Below are 20247 nucleotides of genomic sequence, written 5' to 3'. Positions count from 1 at the left end.
CCTATAAACGGACCATCAGGGAGGTGTTAGACACTATGGTGGCTGGTGGTTTTTATTCATCTCGACATGCTTGAATAAAATCTAATTTGCTCATTTATTGTTCCTTCAGTCACCTCGGGACAAGAGTACAATATTTTGTACTCACCTGCTGAAGAGAAGGGAAAGAGGTCAAGGACTGACAAGGTAAAAAAAATCGCTCATGATGTTGTCTTTCAGTATTTAACTGTGGGAATTAGGCTTTTTACACAACGGGTCAGGCTCCTTTTTAATTAGTGTTCAACTGTAGTTACAGAGAAGATGAACAATGAATCCTCTGGCATCCACAGTTAATCATTTCACTGCTACTGACTGGACAATCAGGACTCCAGGAGAGCTGAGTTGGAGTAATGACACCACAAGCGGTGAACTGTGGGCTAACTGTATCCTCTGTATCATATTTATGATGTTTCATCATTCCTCAGTCATATATATATATATATATATATATATATATATATATATATATATATATATATATATATTCATGCCTATATTGCCTATATTCATCAACTCGCACCTTTAAATGTGAGTTCAGACGTCGTACTGGCCCTTGTAGTGATGACAATGACTCACTTGTACAAAATAAATTTGGCTCCGAGTCAATAATAATAATAATCTGAAGTATGTTTTCAACAACAGGAATTTAATTTCAGTGTGAAACTCCCCCATCGAAGCAAAGATGAACCTTCTTTCAGAGGTGTAAATAAAAAATCTGTGCTGTGGTGTCCTCAGAGTAAGCAGGTGGTATTGGTGGCACACTCGCACCTGAGGAGAGAAATGAGAAAGGGAGAGAGACGGCTTCACACAGGTTCATACTAAACAGGGGAAATTGATCACTGGTTAGTCAATCGGTGTAAGAAAGCAGCAGACTGGTTTCCTCTGTTTACTGTTTGCCTACAGTTGCAACATCCAGGTGCATACTGCCACCTACTGTACATCACGTTTATCATGTTAAACTTTAAAGTATTCAAATAATATTCAATACCAAGTCCATTTAAGGAATAAGTCCTCCATTCAAAATTGTATTTTAGTAAAAGTACAGCAGTATTACTGTAGAAAGAATGTTACAAATTTTTTTTGTATTTTAATGTTGTAACTGGTACCTGTGTTTTTGACTTTTTGTTTATACGGTTGTGTTGTTAAACCACACTAATGCGATGAAATATTTCATGAGCTTATATGTTTAATATGTAAAATTATAATCACAAAATGGAAATATACATCGGTGTAAGAACATCACAATTGTACTGAATCTTTTTGGTAAAGTTGGTACCATTCTCATTCTGTAAAAATCCTAGCCTGTCTGCAGGAGACAAATTAAAACATGTATGATGGTAAATCTAAAATCTAAATTAGCCTCTGCAGTTTGAAACAGTGAAGTTTTCCCCAAAGACATGAGTTATTGAATATTGTCAGCGATATTGCTTTAATCCGATACCATGTAATAAAGCCCTAAGGAAAATCTACGTTAAAGTAGTTTATTTATGTTCTTTTTCCGTTATAACTGACTGTCAAACTGCAGAATAAAAGAAAGTTCTGTGGCATTCATTGTTTGTGTTTCACAAAGAGTTTAACCTGAGCCAGACTGACAACAAAGATAGAAATAATATCACATCCATACAGGGATAGTAGTATACAGTTGTTAACGTAATAAAATATATGACACACTGGTTTCGGATCGGTACTCGGTATCGGCCGATACGCAAGTTCAGGTATCAGAATCAGTATCGGGAAGCGAAAAATAGTATCGGGCCATCTCTATGTAGCCATAGTCACAACGGTGCCCATATTCTACAAAAGTAAACAGAGATACATCAAGCGGAGTTAAAACATAAAAAAAACAAAAAAAAAACATAGTATTTGAGAACCTCAGTACAAGAGAAGGCACTTTTTTTATCCCAGGTGGGATTTACTTTAAACGGGTTAGAGTCACCTCCAAGAATGAAAAGGCCTGGGTCCCTCTTAGCTTTTGCATGAAAGATGCCACTTAGTTCCTGTGAAATTGTACCCCAAAATCTTTTTATCAATTTACATTGCCAGAAGTAATGATAATATGTTCCAATCTCTATATGACACTTATTACACAAAGGTGACCGGTGGACTTTGTACTGCTCCGTCGTGTACTCACCACCGTTCCATGTGCACTTCCTTGCCTGTGTTAGTTAAGTGACTCAAAAATATGTTTCGCTTAATGTTACTTAACTTGGAAGTTTGAGCTTCACTGTGCAGAGTTTGACACTGGCATTCACATCTGTTGAAGGATGAATGTTTCTATATGTTCACCTTTTAAATCTGAGTTTTAGACGTGGACGTACAAGCAGGATGTTGTGACATCACAAATATTTTAGAAGTCAGTCATGTGCCAGTATGTGGTTTGGTTATGTTTAGGCCCAAAAATTACTTGGTTATGTTTAGAAAAAGACTTGTGTTTGGGTTCAAATGTATCTGTTGCGTTACTTGACTTGTGACATGACGTAGTTCTGTTTGTTCCGTAAAGCTAAAAAAAAACTGGCCGTTTACTTTTATGTTTAAATGGGAAACAAACCCTGGTGTTCTGGGTAAAAGCCCCGTTTATTTGACCCATCCACCACCCCCAACCAAATTTGCACATACAGTATATACTTTGCCACATTTCTTCCTGCTTTGCTCCCGTAATAATTACGGGAGGCAGCTAGAGGGCACAGCCACTATAAATGTAATAATATGAGTTGTAATTGCTGCTTGAACAAACAACTTATTGGAGCGTTTTCCAAAGGAGAACAGTCTCAATTTGCAAGCTATGGTTTTACACCTGGGAGCTACCAGGTACTGTACATATTAAGTATCACTGCGAAACTTGCTTTTTCAAGGGGACCTTCACATTTGTTGTTGTTGAGGGATGAATAAGCATTACCTATTCACTGTTCCCCTCCACTGTTCCTCATCTATGCTCCAGTCACAGCACTGTCTCTGGTTTAAGTCCGTCAGCGGAGGATTAGCCAGGTGAGGATTTGCCAGGTAGACTTATTCCATGCATCAAATCATGTTCACAAAGCATGCCGGCATTCTGAGAGATGTTACACAGTCCTGCCAGTTTATTTGGCTGGGAAATGCACGCCTCCTGTCACTGTTATTCCCTTCAGACATCACACTCTGATAAAACCTCTCTGCTGCCCTCACAGCATTCATATTTCAGATGTCACCAGCACAAACACCAAGACAAAAATTGTGCGAAAACATTTGTCAATATTTATATATAAATATATTATATTTTGAGTCTATATTATATTATATTATGAGTCTATATTATTGCAATACTTGCATGCATACTTGAAAGAGTTATTGATTGTTGGTGAAGTGATCCCTTCTCTCTGATGTCAGAGATGGGGGGACAAAATCCTCATTCTTTGTTCTCTGCAAACCGGCATTCTCAAGTTCGTCGAAGAAGCTAATACAAGGCTTCAGCAGTCTGAGCCAATTAAGTGAGAATCTTCCAAAGCTGCAGTGGAGGGATAGTAATTCAAGTATCTGGAAATATACGCCTGTATTTGAAACTGTATTTTCTATGGTACTTCAGCCTTGTAAAATAGGATATGTAGTTTATGTTTTCACATTTGTAAATGTATTATTCTTGCTTACACTTGGAAGAGCTTAGTACCATATTTGTACCTTGACCTTGGTTTGTGTGGATGCTAGGAGGTGCTGCTGGCGCCCTTTGATTGGTGGGTTTTTCACATTTTATGTTACAGTACCGGTGCTGTTTGCCTGTTACCCTCTTAGGCACTGACACATCATAAATAAATTGACAGTGCGCATGACTTTATGGGTGACAGTTTGAGTTTATAATTTGACGCGCCTGCCTCTGCCACCTGACTTTGTATTACATGATAACTGTTTTGTAAATATAAGTAGCTCCAGTGAAAGAGTCGGTGAATAAGTCACTGATCATGGCATCTCTCTATCTGTAGCCCCTGCAGCATGCTATTTTTAAGAGCATTGTTGTGTATGTGGTATTCTATAATTCACAAATGCATCCCCAGTAGTAAAATCAATAAATAAATACATTTTACATACATCATGATTGCTCTCTCTGCTGATGTTTCCTTCCACCTTTCACCTTCTCTCATGGGAGTAAGAAAACCTGGAATAACTTGAGATGCGGTTTGTGAGATTTCCAATGAAATGTGCAAAGATGTTTTTTTTCCCCTCCAGTGACAACTCATCTGCACTCAAGTGAAGTGCATATGCTTTTTTTTCTCCCTGGGACCAAGCACGCATATAATATGTCTTTGTTAATTTCCCATATCACATTGACATAAACACTTTTTTTTCTCCACTTAACCCCCTGAGGTCTAAGGGCATTTTCACATATCTTCTTAAATTTACCTTTTTAAGGTTTTGCATATAACTGATCCACATGTGTTTCATATCAAAATGTTCAGAACAAACTCAGCTTTCCGTATAGTGACGCCCACATTTTTCTAAACCAATGTTAAATTAAAGAGATAATTTGGCGCTAAAGCTGAAATGTTGATGTTGGCTATTTGAAATTCCTTAAATCTCTTTTGATAACAAACCTTAAAGCACCCATATTATGCTCATTTTCAGGTTCATAATTGTATTTTAAGGTTGTAAAAGAATAGGTTTACATGGTTTAATTTTCAAAAAACACCATATTTTTGTTGTACTGCACAGCTCTCTCTCACTGCTGCAGATCCTGTTTTCACCTGGTCTCTGTTTTAGCTACAGAGTGAGACCTCTTTTCTTCTTCTGTACTATCTTTGATTGCACTCGCACATGCGCAGTAGCTCAGATGTAGATCATGTCAGCTAGCTAGCTCCATAGACAGTAAAAGAAAGGCTGTTTCTCCAACTTCGGTCAGTTACAAGGCAGGATTAGCTGGGAGACTTCTAAATGAGGGCGCACATGTAAGTAGTTATTTTGTAGATTATGGTGAACTTGTATGTGTTGTAGCAGTGCTTTGCTATTGAGAACGAGGTAGCATGCTAGCGTTAGCATTAGCATTCTAATGCTACAAGCTAACGGTTGCGGTTAGCCAGCTCGTTTCGGCTTGTGACATCACAAGCCGTGCCGATTTTGAACAGCTCACCCGGAGACTGAAGGCAGGACACATTCAGAAACTGTATCTCACTCAAAACAGCATGGATGGATTTTTTACAAAGTTTGTATGCGTGTGGAAGCACCAGAGACACAAAAGAACACCCCAAATCCCAGAAAAAGTGATTTTTTCATAATATGGGCACTTTAACTTATGATGTGTTGTACGAATTGTTTCAATGCTTGAAATGAGTTTACCAAAGTCTTAGGTTATACGTATATGATTAAAATAGTAAATGAATGTCTGAAATTAAATTTTGTAATATCGCTTTTTGAGTAGGAGTTTTGTCAAACATCGTTTGTAGGCACCGTAGCGTACTTTCGTCCTCAGAGGGTTATGTATAACAGCAACAGCACTTAAACAGTAAAATATTCTCCCGGTCTTCCTTTGTTAGGAGAACCTGTTGGACAAAGATAATCTTCTGTCCTAGGGCAGGTTGCTAATTTTAGAGAGTAGAACAAAAAACAAAGCAAAACCGTCTCCCACATGAAAGACCTAATGAATATTTATAAGTGGTGATCACAATGGACTATTATTATCATTACACCTCTTTTCATGCAAGACATGTAACGCTTGCACACATGCAGAGCTCCAAACAAAAGATTTCTTAAACCTCAGCCTTGATTTCATTTTTTTTTAGGTAAATATGATTATTTTTATACTCCATAAATAAGAAGATGCCAGCTGTTTTGCAGCATAATTCATCCTCATTTTGCCACTTCAAAATGAGAATTTTGAGAAATGTCCTGAAAGCAGAGTTGAATGTGATGTGGGCTACAAAACATTTCAAACTTGCTAAGATGAACATATGATGTGAACATATGAACATATGATGTAATGAGCTGCTTGCCAAACTTTGGATGTTTTAAAATCTGTCTTGGCTGCCAGTTCTGCTCTCTTTTGTTATTAAATTGTGATGTTCTCTAAAGGACGATAATAGATGTGTATAAACTTGCTCCTTCATTAACTTTGTTGCTAAAGTTTGACAGTACATGAACTTCCCATACACCCTTAACCCACAACTTGTTGTAATGTAGGTATTTTTGTGGGCCTTTCCTGACATCTAGTGGACAAGGGTGAAAGTGTTTTTTAGAAAATATCTAAGTAAAAACTTAGATATTTTCGAGTGGAGAGTTTCAACTCAATTTTTGTCTTGCAATAAATATGATTTACTGGTGAAAGCATGGACTCGTCAGAGGGAAACTTTTGAGTATTAAAAGTCACCCAAGGCTTAAAAAGTGAATGTTCTTTTGAATGTGAATTAATGTTAGTAAAAAGTATTCATGTGCATTGAAACGCATAACTACTGCACCAGCACCATAATCCACTTTTCTGATGCCCATTTGTATTAACAGTACAGAATGTTTCAAATGGTCATATCTTGCTAAAAATCTGGCTACGTTAATGTCCCCTGTCAAAATGTACACAGTTTATTTTGGCTCTTAAATCTTGCCACCCTCAGAATGTGTTGTAACCATAGAAATAAAAGTTTAATAATACATAAACGTATAAAATATGCGCTTAAGTCTTAAAGATAGGATTCATATTTTGTACCGGTTTGATATTGTACCAAGTAAGAAACTGTATTTCATTAACGAGGGGGAAGGTCTTATTAATCATTGTTACCACCATTTGCAATGTCCTCTGTGAATATGTTCGTAGAGCTGTAACAATACCAAATTTTGCTGTACAATTCATTGTCTCAGTAATAATTGTGATTAACAATATAATTGTATAATTGTAATCTCTTTCAGTCAAATTAAAAATGTATTTATGTATTACTTTTTTAAACAAATTTAAGTTTTGAATGAATCCCACGATACATCTTTTGTTTATATCACTCTTATGTGACCCAAATAATGTCATAACACAGGTCAAAATCAACAATTACCAGTCCTACGCCTTAAGACCTTAGCTAATGTTAGCAATGAATTGCAGTTAAACAAAGAAACCGCGATTATGTAAAAAAAATAAATAAATGGACAATTAGACAATTATGTAATAATTCTTACAGGCCTAAATGCTCGTTTACAAATTACATTTATAAATACATGAAAAGACTTTTTATTTATTCACTTTTTTAAATATTTTCGGATGGCAATTCTCTCATTTTCTCATTCATTTGACCAAATTGAAATCCCAAATGTCCTATTTAAATTCTCTTTGGGATTCCAAAACAAGCTTGTCTTTTCTTAATCATTTTGATTTGTGTACATTTTACTGTTTGTCCATTTTCAATTATTGCTGTAATGTACTGAGCAGGATTAATGTTTCTTTAAACAAAGTACTAGTCTAAAGGTTTATCCCACACCAGTGGCAATCGTCAAAATATCTACTCTAGCTTTCACGAGCCACTCTTCCTGCACACTTAAACCTCCAGTCCAGGCCAAGGCCATACCCGAACAGCTACAAACACACACCAGGAGTAAAAATCAGACAACAAATGATCGCTCTTGAATGTAATTTTTGCTTTATATTTTGCTTCCAACACAGAGTGACGTATTAAAGTTCAGAAATTAATCTTTCGCAACAACCGTGAGTAAGCTAATCATTTACAGGCTCTTCACTGCAGTAGGAGATACTGACTCTTGGAAATGCTCTTCCAAAATTGTTCCCTCCTCCTCCAACTCGGTTTGTTCAAACAAGCAGTTGGACTCTGATAGCTTCTGAAAGTGCATCCTCCTTCTTAGATAGCACTCAGGCTCATTAACTTATTTTTTTCATATAAATAAATGGATCTTAAACCTGCTATATTTCATGAATAGCATGTCTCAATTCTTCACAAACTGGGCTCTGTTTCATACAGCAATGACATAGCTGAGGAAATACCCACCACAAACAAAGTCAAATGGACAATAAGTATGAACACACATAATCACCAAACTTATTAAAGTTAACATGAACCTCAATCAAAATGAATTTAATTTTAGTTGCACATACATAATTTTAATTGATGTTGATTATTTATGAGAACATACTATATAGGGACTTTCTGAGCCACTATCTGTACCATAAAGTCTCAGAAAACCCCTTCCACCTGCTGATTTCACCCCGAGTGCAATCTGATTATGACCTTTGGATATGGTTACATTGGAACTGTGCAAAAAGTCAAACACAAACAAGTCCCACACACACTTATGCACAAAATGACAGACACACAGGTTACATACTAACACCAAAAGTACTTTTTTTCTAGTCTAATTTTTGATTGTAGAGTTTGACCAAAGTGTTATACAACAATTAAAGCTACATCAACAGTTTAACTTGAATGGCAATATTCGAGGCGTTGATTATGCTTATAATGAAATCTCATGAACGTGTACTTTCTCGTGAACAAAGGCCCTTTTCATAAAGCGAGTTTACCAAATAAGCCTTAATTCGGTTAGTTTGACTCATTTTCATTCAACATACAGTGGTGCTCATAAGTTTATGAACCCATGCTAAAGTTGACTAAAAATAGGAATAAAAAATTCTTTTGGGAATTGATCTTAATGCTTTAATTAAAAATATTAGTAAAAATCCATCCTTTAAGGACACCAATTTTCATTGTGAATGAATAATGTATCGTAAATAAATAAATGTTCTTCCCATAGAGGCAGGCAGATTTTTATTTTTAAAGGCCAGTTATTTCATGGATCCAGGATACTATGCATCCTGATAAAGTTCCCTTGGCCTTTGGAATTCAAATAGCCCCACATCATCACATACCCTTCACCATACCTAGAGATTGGCATGGTTTTAGCCTAATAGCTGGTTTGATTTGCATTGAGAGATGATTTTATGGAAAGTACCCCATGCCAATCTCTAGGTATGGTGAAGGGCATGTGATGATGTGGGGCAATTTTTCAATAAAGTTAGGGTTCATGTGTCATGACAGTGTCATGTCACTCTTATGTAGAAACCTTCAAGTAAAGTGTTACCAACTTTTCTTTATAGCACTCGGTGGTCAAAAACTCCATAGGGTCCCTTTCACTCCTCCTCTGGTCCACACCAAAGGAAACAATACATTCTTATGTACTCTCACAAAATCTTGGGGTTGGCTAAAATAAAACTAGGCCTACACCAAAGTCTGTTTGAAAGCGGACCAAGGCCCACCTCTTCAGACAGTCACTCTATAGTTATTTGGTCAGTTTGTAACTTGGCAGAATATACAACAGTGGGCCTGTGTAAACCTGGTTTTAACATCGGCCTTGAGTAGAATTAATGGTTTACTAACTTGTATTAATAACTAAAATGGTAAGACTTACAAGGCCTTATTGGCATTTATTGTAGAGATTTTTCACAACCTAGAAACCTAAAAGCTGTACAAATTATAACCACATATATAATGAATTAATAAATCATGCATTATTAGAAAGCCATTGGTCACACCATACACTAACGCCTTATGAGGTCGTGGTACCCAATCATTTTTGGTCTTCACTGCACTTTCACTCCCTTTTGCGTTTCATCATCACCTTGACCACAATCTAAGTAATTATTGACAAGTGACAGCTGCAAGCTTGACCGATTTGTGTAATAGACCGATTTAACATCAATAATTGAATTGCTAACTTTTCCCTGATGGCTTATGGAAAGTGAGAAACTCCTAACTCTTTTTTAAATGATTGTATTGCTTTTCACCATCACCTTGTTTGGTTCACCACTCCTGCACATATTAAATTATGTAATTCTCCAAAACATCACTGAAAACGTTTGCAGCTTTAAAGGCAAGACCTAGCTGCACCTCAAGAGTGACTCAGCAGCTTGTTTGTTTTAACTGGGGGTCAAAAACAAATCATTTCATTATCGAATAATTAATATAGACCAATAGATTTATTGCACGAATTTTCTTTAAAATCAGATATTCGTCTTGCATCGTCACACCTAACAGCTGAACTTTCGCGTGGCTTCTTGTCGCATCGCCTATATGGTTTAACAATTATTGTTAGGTCCTGGGGGATCGCCACCTTAACAGCGCAGAGGTTTTCAGCTGCACCATGACGCAATGTTGCGCCATGCGCGCATGCCACGGGACAAATACTGCTGGTCAGCCAAAATTGCCTATCCGGAAGCCGATGAGGGGAGAGTGCCGCTAGCTCACACCATTTCACAATTCAACATAAACCAACCATCGTGAGTGTGACTCATTTCTTAAACTAATCTCTATTAACAGTCGTCAGGTCGATAACCGATGGCTTCCGCGATTGATGACACTCGGGTCTGTAATGGTGGTTTATTAGCTCATGTGTATACACTGCCAAGGGTATAAATCCATATCCATAAACGTGTCTCTGATAGTCCGTAGACACTTCTCTCCTCCCCGTTCCTCTCCTGCCCTGGAGGCAGGGCGTCCTCATGTTGGCCGCATCCTAATGGCCAGTTTCCCACCTGGCGATCATCTCCTCCACGCGTTCTGTTATTTAAAGAGCACCCATACACGCTGAAACCTGCACTCTGTCAGAGAGGCGTTACTCATAGTAGTCCTCTTTTGTTAATTGGCAGACTACACTGGAAGTGTAGAATAATTTTGCAATAAGTTCAAATCAACCAAAGACCACCATGGAAAAAGGTATGAGGAGAGTAAATATGGTTTATTTTACTGGTGTGGAGACCTGATTGTAACTGGTCTTTAAGCCTGATGCAACTGATGTAAGTGATGTTTAGACTTTGTTGGAGCTGCCACATGTTTTGTTTAAATTGTTCACTCAGCTGGTGGAAGTAATCCTACTGTGACACAGTGCTGGAATGTGATTTGACTAAAGTTTTCAGCTGTCAAATGATCCCTGCAGTGTTTGTCTGCTTGGATGTCATCCTTATCCTAGTGCTTAGTGTGTAACCAGGTAGAGGACTATGAAGACATTTACTTTACCTCAGTTATCATCTTTTTACTGGTGGATTGGAGGTTAGTACCCACTATATGCTGTGCTGCTGGCAGCTTAGCAAAACATTATTTATGGGGTTTCTGTGGATTTAAAGCAACAGAAGATTGGGGGAGAAAGAGGAGATGAGAAAGAAGTTACTTTTATGTCTGTCTTTTGTACAGTATCATTTCTGTTGTTATTCCTCTTAATATGAAGACCATCCATTATTGCAACATGTCCTGAAGCTTATTGCATTTTCTGCTGGTACATATTACAAACCAATGGCTTTCTTGGTTTTCTGCCAAGTTGATGACTTTAATGCATTTGTAGCATTTTGAGGCATCGAATTTTATTAGCCACATCCACAGTTACCATATTATGCATAAATCTCCCTTTTGACAAAGCAAGTAAAACCTGATGTGTCATAAAAGTAGAAATACTGCATACATATACAGACAAAAGCATGCAAAACATTTGAAAGTGTGATTGAGAGCAAGTGAAAGATGAAACTGGGGAAATCTTGTGTGTGTGTGTGTGTGTGTGTGTGTGTGTGTGTGTGTGTGTGTGTGTGTGTGTGTGTGTGTGTGTGTGTGTGTGTGTGTGTGTGTGTGGTAAGATTGATTGCTTGAATGTTAGCTCAAAAGTAAGGTATTAACATACATTTCTGTAAAATGTCACTTGTAAATTGAATGAATATAACCTGAGTTGACTTTTGTTTTTTGAACTGCTTGATAGATGATTCACAGGTCCAGGGGTCCATGAACTTTGCCACATATTCCAGGGAAAATATAATTATATAATATAAACTACTTGTATTTTCTAGTTCTGTGTCTGCATTTAAGACCCAATTATGAATATGTACTTGAACATCCATGTGGTATAGGGAGTGGTATTCAACAGTTTTGATTGATTGATTGATCTGATTACAGTTTGGCTGAGCATACATTTGTGCTTCAGCAGTTGTCCTTTTCTCCTTTTTGGCCTTTTTGATAATCTAATCTGGACACCTGTGTGCTTCACAGCTCGTAGCAACATGACAGAGTTTTGGAAAGAGCACTCCAAGGCCGCCACAGTGGAGGAGATGATGCTGGACTCTCGTGCCAGGGAGCTGACCCAATATGAGCTCCCCGAGATCCTGTCCGTACTGCCCAGCCTGGCTGGATCCAGAGTGCTGGAACTGGGAGCTGGCATCGGGTGAGCATGCAGCTGCATTAGACTGTCTGTAGTAGTGGATGTGTGTGAGCATCTTGTTCAGGGTTTCCATTTAATTTAGGGGCCTGAAGCAAAAGGCAGATTCAATTCAAATTCAGGGGATCAGATTAAGTTTTTGATGTTGTGTTGGAGAATTAATCTAGAAAACAAACTAGAAGTAAACTAGATAGATTTATACTGACGTATGTCTCTGCAGTCGTTTCACCAGCCACCTGCTGACCAAGGCTGGTCATGTGACGGCTGTGGACTTCATGGAAAGCTTTGTGGAGAGGAACAGGCAGGACAATGGTCACCATAGCAACGCTACCTTCATCCAAGCTGACGTCACAAAGCTTGATATCCCCCAAAACAGGTGTGTGTTAAACTTTATTTATATAGTGCCTTTTGTACAACATTGCAATACAAGGTGCTTAACAATACAGCAATACAATGAAAATAAATTTAAAATAAAAACAAATTGATGAAGATTAAGAGAATGCTAAGCTAAAAAGGTAAGTTTTAAAGTTCCTTTTAAAGGTATTTACAGACTGTGATGCCCTCGGCTCTTCTGGTAGGGTATTCCAGAGGCGAGGACTATAGACACTAAATATCGCCTGCCTGTAGTTCTTTGTCCTCACTCAGGGAACAACTAAATGAGCTAATGTCAGAGGACCTGAGTGATCTAAGGCGAGCATATGTTGAGAGCATGTCTGACAGGTATTCCGGCGCTAGTCCATTGAGTGATTTAAACACCAAAGAAGGATCTTAAAGTCTATTCTAAAACTAAGATGCAGCCAATGAAGGGACTTTAGGACGGGTGTAGTCTATATCCTCTGGGATTGCTCTGTAGCCGACGGAAATTCCGATGGATTTCACTCATTTAGGCCGGATGTCCGTTGCCTAGGGCTTCCTTTGTGTTGGCATTTTAAACCTTTTCTCAAATCTCTGCAAGGTAAATCCAGACAGCTAGCTAGACTATCTGTCTAATCTGAGTTTTCCGTTGCATGACTAAAGCAACTTTTGAACGTACACGTTCCACCAAAACAAGTTCCACCCTGAGTTTATTTATAACTTTCTTAGGTAGACCAGAGAGGACAGCATTGCAGTAATCAAGCCTGCTGGTGATAAAAGCATGTATGAGTCTCTCAGTATCTGCCTGGGAGAGAAACGGCTGCACTTCAACAATATTTCTCTGGTGACAAAAGGCCATTTTAGTGAGATTCAAAATTCAAATCTGGGTCTGTTAGGATATCTGTTCTTTAAGAAACACTTTATATCTTCAATGTTTAGCCATGCAGTGCTCTATGGATGGCAGTACTGGTCAGTCCACCACTTTGGACCAGAATGAAAACTCTCAACACTATTAGATGGACTGCAAGTTGGTTCGGACATTGATTGTCAGCAGACGATAAAGCCTACAGACTTTGATGGTCCCCTGACTTTTCCTGTAGCGCCACCATGAGGTTGACAATCACGTTGTGATTTTTGCTGAAATGCTTCGACAAATGGACGGAATTTGGTACAGACATTGATGCCCTCCAGCCCCTCAGGAGGAATTCCTATCCACAACGTATGAAGCTGTGCACGTGGCGTGAGATTCTACAACAATGTTGTGGACTCTCACTCCACGTGCACAGCTTTACATGTTGTCGGATTAAAGCAGGCAGCAAGCCATGCATTCTGATGGAGGATGGAGGATGAACATAGTATCCACTGGCTATCAAATCATACATAGGATATTTCCAATATCTGTGCTGAAACCAGACTGGCTTTATTTATAACATTTATATTTATAACAATTTCAGCTTTTTAATATATTATTTTTATATATTATTTTTCCCCTCAGCATTGACTTTGTCTTTTCCAACTGGCTGCTGATGTACCTGAGCGACACAGAGCTAAAGTCCTTTATAGAGAAGACACTGGGCTGGCTGCAGCCTGGTGGCTTCTTTTTCTTCAGAGAGTCCTGCAACCACCGGTCAGGTACTTAGCTAACAATAAAACGTCCACATCTCTCTTATGAATAGTAATGGTTTACACATTAATGAGAACTGAATCTGACTCAAGAAATATAAATAGGGACATTTGCTCTTTCTTTCTCATTTGCTCTGTCTTTCTTAGTTGATTATGAATGTTCAGCAACAGTAGCCAATATCTCTTTCAAAAGCAAATGGTGAAGGATTTCATTTTAACTTGCGACGTTCTATCAAGGTGACTCCAAGAGGGACTTTAACCCGACTTGCTACCGCACTGAGGCACAATACAGCCACCTGGTATCATCACTACAAGTGGAGGTGCCAGAGGGGGGCCAAAAGTTTGGTTTCGACATTGTGTTGAAAAAGAAAGTTCAGGCCTATGTTGAGGTAGGCATTTAAGTCTTCTAGTAGAACCTTGGGTATAAAATTGAACATGGCAGTGTGAGATGTAGGTGCAAGGATGTGTAGTTAACCCTCTCGTTTCTCCCCTCCTCCATCTACTTCTCCATCCTTTTTGTCCTCCTCCTTTTCCAGATGAAAAATAATCAGAATCAGATCTGCTGGCTTCTGGAGAAGGTTCCCCGCTCCTCGAGCACCCAGAACGGATTCAACACCTTTCAGCAGTTCCTGGACAACAAACAGTACACCAACCGCGGCATCCTGCGCTACGAGAAGATGTTCGGAGCTGGTTACGTTAGCACAGGGGGGCCCAGCACCACCAAGGTAGGAATAAAGGAAGGAATCAATAAATAAATGTTTCTTATAAAAGGATACAACAAGAATACTGAACAAAGCAAGTGAAGTGAAAAGCTCAGCAAATAACTTATGTGACAGAAGTTGATAATGTTCGCAACAGCGTAAAATAAATGTCTAAATGACTTCCACTCAGGTCCACCACTTGAAATCCCGGCCCCGATTGAAATATCTCAAAAACTATTGGATAGATTGCCATGAAATTTAACCGTTAACTCTTTATCTCGAGGCACCATCAGTCAAAATTCCAATTTGTCCAATACTTTGGTTTACGAACAATTACCAGCTAAACTAATAATAGCACTGCCATCGTCCTCAGCTGTACTTTGTGTTGTATCAAATGTTTGCATGCCAATATGCTAAACTAAGATGATGATCATTTTATAAACATTATACCTGCTTAACATCGGCATGGTAGCATTTTCCGTAGCATGATGACATTAGCATTTAGCTGAAAGCCCCACTGTTCCTAAACACAGCCTAAGAGTCGAAAGTGTGGCTGTAGACTCTAATCTGAAATTATACTGTCCACTGGGATCTGCGTGATGTTAATGTCGTCATCAGAGGGTGTGCGCCTAGGCACTGTGCGGACGTCCGCGTTGTGCCACTTTTTTTGTGCCTGTGCATTCTGCAACAAGTGGTAGCGTAGCGATCTACTGCGCATGTGTGGAACGCGTCCTCCAAGCAGATAGTATAAACAGAACTACTGTGCGACCGCCGTGTACGCATCTGTTCTGGACTATAATCAAGCCTTTAGTCTTGCTAACAAATGACCTTCAACAGCAACAGAACCAGCCTTTATCGTAGCGGCTTTATCAGGGATAAATGTTTCTGTTCTATTTTTTTGTTGGGGAAGCTGTGCTTTCTTTCTATAATGCACCCTCTCTCCATGCCACATGAGTAAACTTGTGCCAAACAGACTTCAGACCTGAGAGTGTTTCATTCAACATTATTATAGACATATTTCCATGACTAAGAAAAGTGACATATGACTCGTATCCTTTTTTTGTGCTGACAGGAGTTTGTGGACCTGCTGAACCTGAAGCCTGGACAGAAGGTTCTAGATGTTGGCTGTGGCATTGGTGGAGGAGACTTTTACATGGCAAAGGTAAGAGCCAAGGAATCTGACATAGTTAGGGTGATGCTTATAATGATGATAGAGGGATTTTATAATGATTTAAACTACAGCGAAGCTGATGATTATGTTACTTTTCAGACCTTTGGAGTGGAGGTGCTTGGCCTGGATTTGTCAAACAACATGGTGGACATCGCCATGGAGAGGGCGATCACTGAGAAGCTGCCATCAGTATGTCTAAATGTTCCCTTGTCCAATTAGTTTAAATACCACAGATAACAGTTTTAAATAATGTGCATGCACTCTACCTCAGGTCCAGTTTGAGGTGGCTGATGCCACTAAGAGGTCGTTCCCAGAAGGTTCCTTTGATGTGATCTACAGCAGAGACACAATCCTTCACATAGATGACAAACTGGCCCTCTTCAAACGCTTCCATGTGAGCATTTTCTCATACTTTAAACGGTAGCATTAAGCAGTGGTGGCTAGCCCATAGAAGATGCCAGGGCAATGCCCCTCCTGCTCTACAATATTAATTTAATTTAGTCAGGGAGGGGGAGTATGTTTTGTTCAGTTCAATATGAGCTGTTGTGTACATTATAGTAACACACATTTTTTTCAGTGTTGCCGGTTATATTGTTTTTCAGCAGAAAGTCTGCTTAATTTTTGTCATATTCCCCCTGAAATAAATTTCACCAGTGGCATTAAGTCATTTCATTGATTTCCAAAAAACAACTGAAAAGAAAGACTTTTATGTCATACAGTATACTGTACATATTTCGTTGGGAAACTAGTGCCTTTTCTGTGACTTTATCCGGTCTAACTTTTCTGCCTTGGTTTTCATTCTCCGTGTTCTTTGTATCCAGTCATGGTTAAAGCCAGGTGGAAAGTTGCTCATCAGTGATTACTGCTGCGGGGAGAAGCCCTGGACACCGGTGTTTGAGGCCTACGTCAAACAGAGAGGCTATGTTCTCTATACACCCTCACAGTATGGCAAGGTAAATATTCAGTAGACCCTACTTATGTAATAGTTTGTAAAAGGGCTACACTGCCCTATGGGGAGCTAAAACCCTTTGGTCCTCTTTACCAATATGTAACGAGGCGATTGGCACACAAATTATTGCTGAGCACACTGCAGTGTCTGTTTGTACACTGTATCATCCAATATATAAATTAAGTGATATTTTTCATGTTTCTTTTTTGTTGTAATAAATGAGCTAAAACGCACAATATGAAGACTATGATAATTTAACTGTTTGGCCTGTGTACATAAAACAAGCTAAGAGCTCAAGTTAAGTTAAAATCTTCTATTATTAAATAGAAGTTGCATACTTTTAATGAATCCTATGTCTGTTTTACCAAGTCCCTAGTTTATATCCTCGACGTTCCACTTCCGGGATTACTTCGGTGCCGCAGGAAATTCCGCCGGATGCATGTGCTTTCGCCGATGTCCGTTTCCTTCCGCTTTCTTTTTTAGAACTCCGGTGGATTTATGAGGACTATGGTTAAATGCTCCTCAGATCTCTGCATGGTAAATTCAGACAGCTAGCTAGACTATCTGTCCAATCTGAGTTTTCTGTTGCACGACAAAAACAACTTTTGAACGTACATGTTTCACCAAAACAACTTCCTTCCCGAGGCTATTTTGCAGAGGCTCCATGTGGCGCTTAGTGCCACCCATGATGATTGTGATTGGTTTGAAGAAATGCCAATAAACTAGAGCACGTTTTTCTCCCATCCTAGAATGTGTGGACTAGCCAGACCCTCCTCCACGCTGCGGAGGAGGGTCTGGCAAAGCAAGACTACCAAGTCCCTAAACAAGCCTGTCATGTTTAGATGTTTGCCTGCCCACCAGACAGATATGTTAAAGGTTTGCTGCTTTTCAGTGAAGACTTTGTGAAACAACCACATTTGCTTATTGGGTAACTCTTCCGTACAGACAGCCCAAATGCATAAAAAGTGTGACTGTGCGCTCTGTGGATGTGTTGCTAATGTATTACTACTGTCCATCAGCTTGTGGTGCTGTTCCCACTCTACTTCACCCCTTCTGTCTCTTCTCCTGTAGTTCCTCCAGGATGCTGGTTTCTGCAATGTTTGCTCAGAAGACCGGACAGCCCAGTTTATCCAGGTGATAAAGACAGAGCTGCAGAGAGCTGAAGTCATCAAGGATGAATTCATTCAGGTTAGCATGCACACCCTTTCAACCTAAGGACACTAACTGAACCTAAGGTTATCTCTTCTTTGGATGAGTGCTCATCAAACCTGTGTCTGTCCTCTGCAGGAATTCTCTGAAGAAGACTATTTTGCAATAGTAAATGGATGGAGTGAAAAACTGGAACGTTCCAACAGTGGAGACCAACGATGGGGACTCTTTTATGCGACAAGGGATTGAGTGATTGCACTAAGAATTGAGAAGACAATAAAAAAAAATAAAAAAGTTTTTCTTTCCTTATTTCCATATTGTCTATGCTTTTGTCTGATGAATTGTTTGTTTAAAAAAATATGGTTTATTTTTTCATTTAGGATTAAAAGTAATTTGCGAAGAAAACATGCAGAATTTGTTAAACCTGAAAGTTACAGCAGCAATTAAAAACATGATCACAGTATTACAATATTGACATGTTATTGACATGTTATGGATATGATGTAACAAAGGATAAAGCATTTATATATCTTATTTTGATAAAAAATTAAGTTGGTTCTTATAGGAATATACTACTACTACTATAATACTACTTAGTCTGCCAGCAGAGTCGAAAGGTTCAGAACTTGCCTGACTCGTACCATCATTGAGCACACGTGCTGTTTGGCTCCATGACTACCAAACCGTCTGCCAATGAGCTCAACAGCTGCACAGTGTAAAAAAGGCCTACATACAGTGATGGAAACGCTTTCTGGTCAGGCAGGCTGCTCAACAGGACATCCTGTCCTCCTGTCTTACTAGTCCAGTCATTTTATGAAAAAAGGTAGAACAAATTGCAACAAAAATGAGGCAGATAATTCCCTTAACACACTAACAATAGCTCTATTAAATGTCAGATCTTTAGCAGGAAAATCATTTTTAATCAATGATTTTATTATTAAACGCAATCATGATTTTATGTTTTTAACTGAAACCTGGTTAGATCAGAATAATAGTGCTGCTGTTCTAATTGAGTCAGCTCCCCCTGACTTCAGTTTTATGAGTGAGAACAGAGTTAACAAGAGAGGAGGTGGAGTCGTTATTTTGTTCAAAGACTTGTTCCAATGTATGCAAATATCTTATGGAAATTTTGCTTCTTTTAAATATGTAGCTCTTCAGCTAAGGTCCTCCTCCCGAGCTATATTTCTAAACATCTACAGGCCACCTAAGTACTGTGCAGCCTTTTTTGATGACTTCACTGAACTGCTGTCTATGATCTGTGTTGACTTTGACTGTGTAATTGTTGCTGGTGATTTCAACACTCATATTGACAACCCCCAGCATAGAGGGACCAATGAATTGTGTTTTATTTTTTGTAATTATGGTCTAACTCAACATGTGACGGAGCCCATGCACAATAAGGGACACATTCTGGACTTAATTATCTCTAAAGGTCTGAATATTTCCAAGATTGTGGTGACTGATGTTGCTTTCTCTGATCATTCCTGTCTTTTTTTAATGGCTCTGTCTATGTGCAAAAAAGTGTTCAAACAAAGGTAATTAGGAAACGATACATCACTGAAAACACCAGTGAAAAATCCATTCAGCTTTTCTCCTCCACACCCACCCCCTCTGGAACCTCAGTAACTGAGCTTGTAGATAACTTCAATTGTAGAATTACAAATGTTATTGACGCCATTGCTCCAACTAAGGTCAAAGCTGTATCTAGCAAGAAAAGATCACCATGGAGAAATGTCACACTTGTAAGATCCAAAAAAAGAGAATGTCGAAAAGCTGAACGCAGGTGGCGAAAATCTCCAGGTCCACTATGACACCTATAAAGAGAGACTTGTTATTATTGCTAAAAACAATAATTCACTTTATTTGCTACTGTTGATAGATTAACAAACCCTCCAGTACCAATAGCATCTGAACTTGTATCCAACAAGGCCTGCAATGACTTCGCTATCTTCTTCAAAGAAAAAGTTCAGAAAATTAGGCAGTCAGTGCCTCCATACCAAGTGCAGGATATGGGTTGTCACAGTGTCCAGGCAAAACAAATCCCAATATGACACAATTTCAAATGATGAACTATAAAAACCTGGAGGACATTATACAACATCTAAAAACCTCCTCCAGTTGTCTTGATATTC

The 20247-nt window shown here is 38.8% G+C and overlaps 1 protein-coding gene across 3 annotated transcripts; it reads left to right on the top strand.

Annotated features, from left to right (window-relative positions):
• The first annotated feature begins 4840 nt into the window (after positions 1-4840).
• On the top strand, positions 4841-18424 carry LOC144524338 (uncharacterized). Of its 3 annotated transcripts, none has more exons than XM_078260514.1 (12): positions 4841-4946; positions 12003-12174; positions 12389-12544; positions 14018-14154; positions 14383-14534; positions 14682-14870; positions 15919-16008; positions 16117-16206; positions 16289-16411; positions 16839-16970; positions 18038-18154; positions 18254-18424. In XM_078260514.1, the coding sequence occupies exons 2-12, from the start codon at positions 12014-12016 to the stop codon at positions 18362-18364; spliced, it is 1458 nt and encodes a 485-aa protein (XP_078116640.1). In that variant the 5' UTR covers positions 4841-4946; positions 12003-12013; the 3' UTR covers positions 18365-18424. The 3 variants fall into 3 exon arrangements, with proteins under 3 accessions (XP_078116640.1, XP_078116639.1, XP_078116638.1); XM_078260513.1 differs by lacking the exon at positions 4841-4946 and adding an exon at positions 10141-10252; XM_078260512.1 differs by lacking the exon at positions 4841-4946 and adding an exon at positions 10664-10688.
• The last annotated feature ends 1823 nt before the right edge of the window (positions 18425-20247 follow it).

The sequence above is a fragment of the Sander vitreus genome, chromosome 10 (genome assembly GCF_031162955.1).
Source record: "Sander vitreus isolate 19-12246 chromosome 10, sanVit1, whole genome shotgun sequence".
Classification (NCBI taxonomy): Eukaryota; Metazoa; Chordata; class Actinopteri; order Perciformes; family Percidae; genus Sander; species Sander vitreus.
This window is presented reverse-complemented; position numbering and strand designations above follow the sequence as displayed.

Excerpts from the sequence above, each read along its gene's own strand:
- LOC144524338 (XM_078260512.1), top strand. Across the intron at positions 14,871-15,918 it reads GGGGGCCCAGCACCACCAAG|GAGTTTGTGGACCTGCTGAA; the intron begins GTAGGAATAAAG and ends TTGTGCTGACAG. Across the intron at positions 16,412-16,838 it reads CCCTCTTCAAACGCTTCCAT|TCATGGTTAAAGCCAGGTGG; the intron begins GTGAGCATTTTC and ends CTTTGTATCCAG.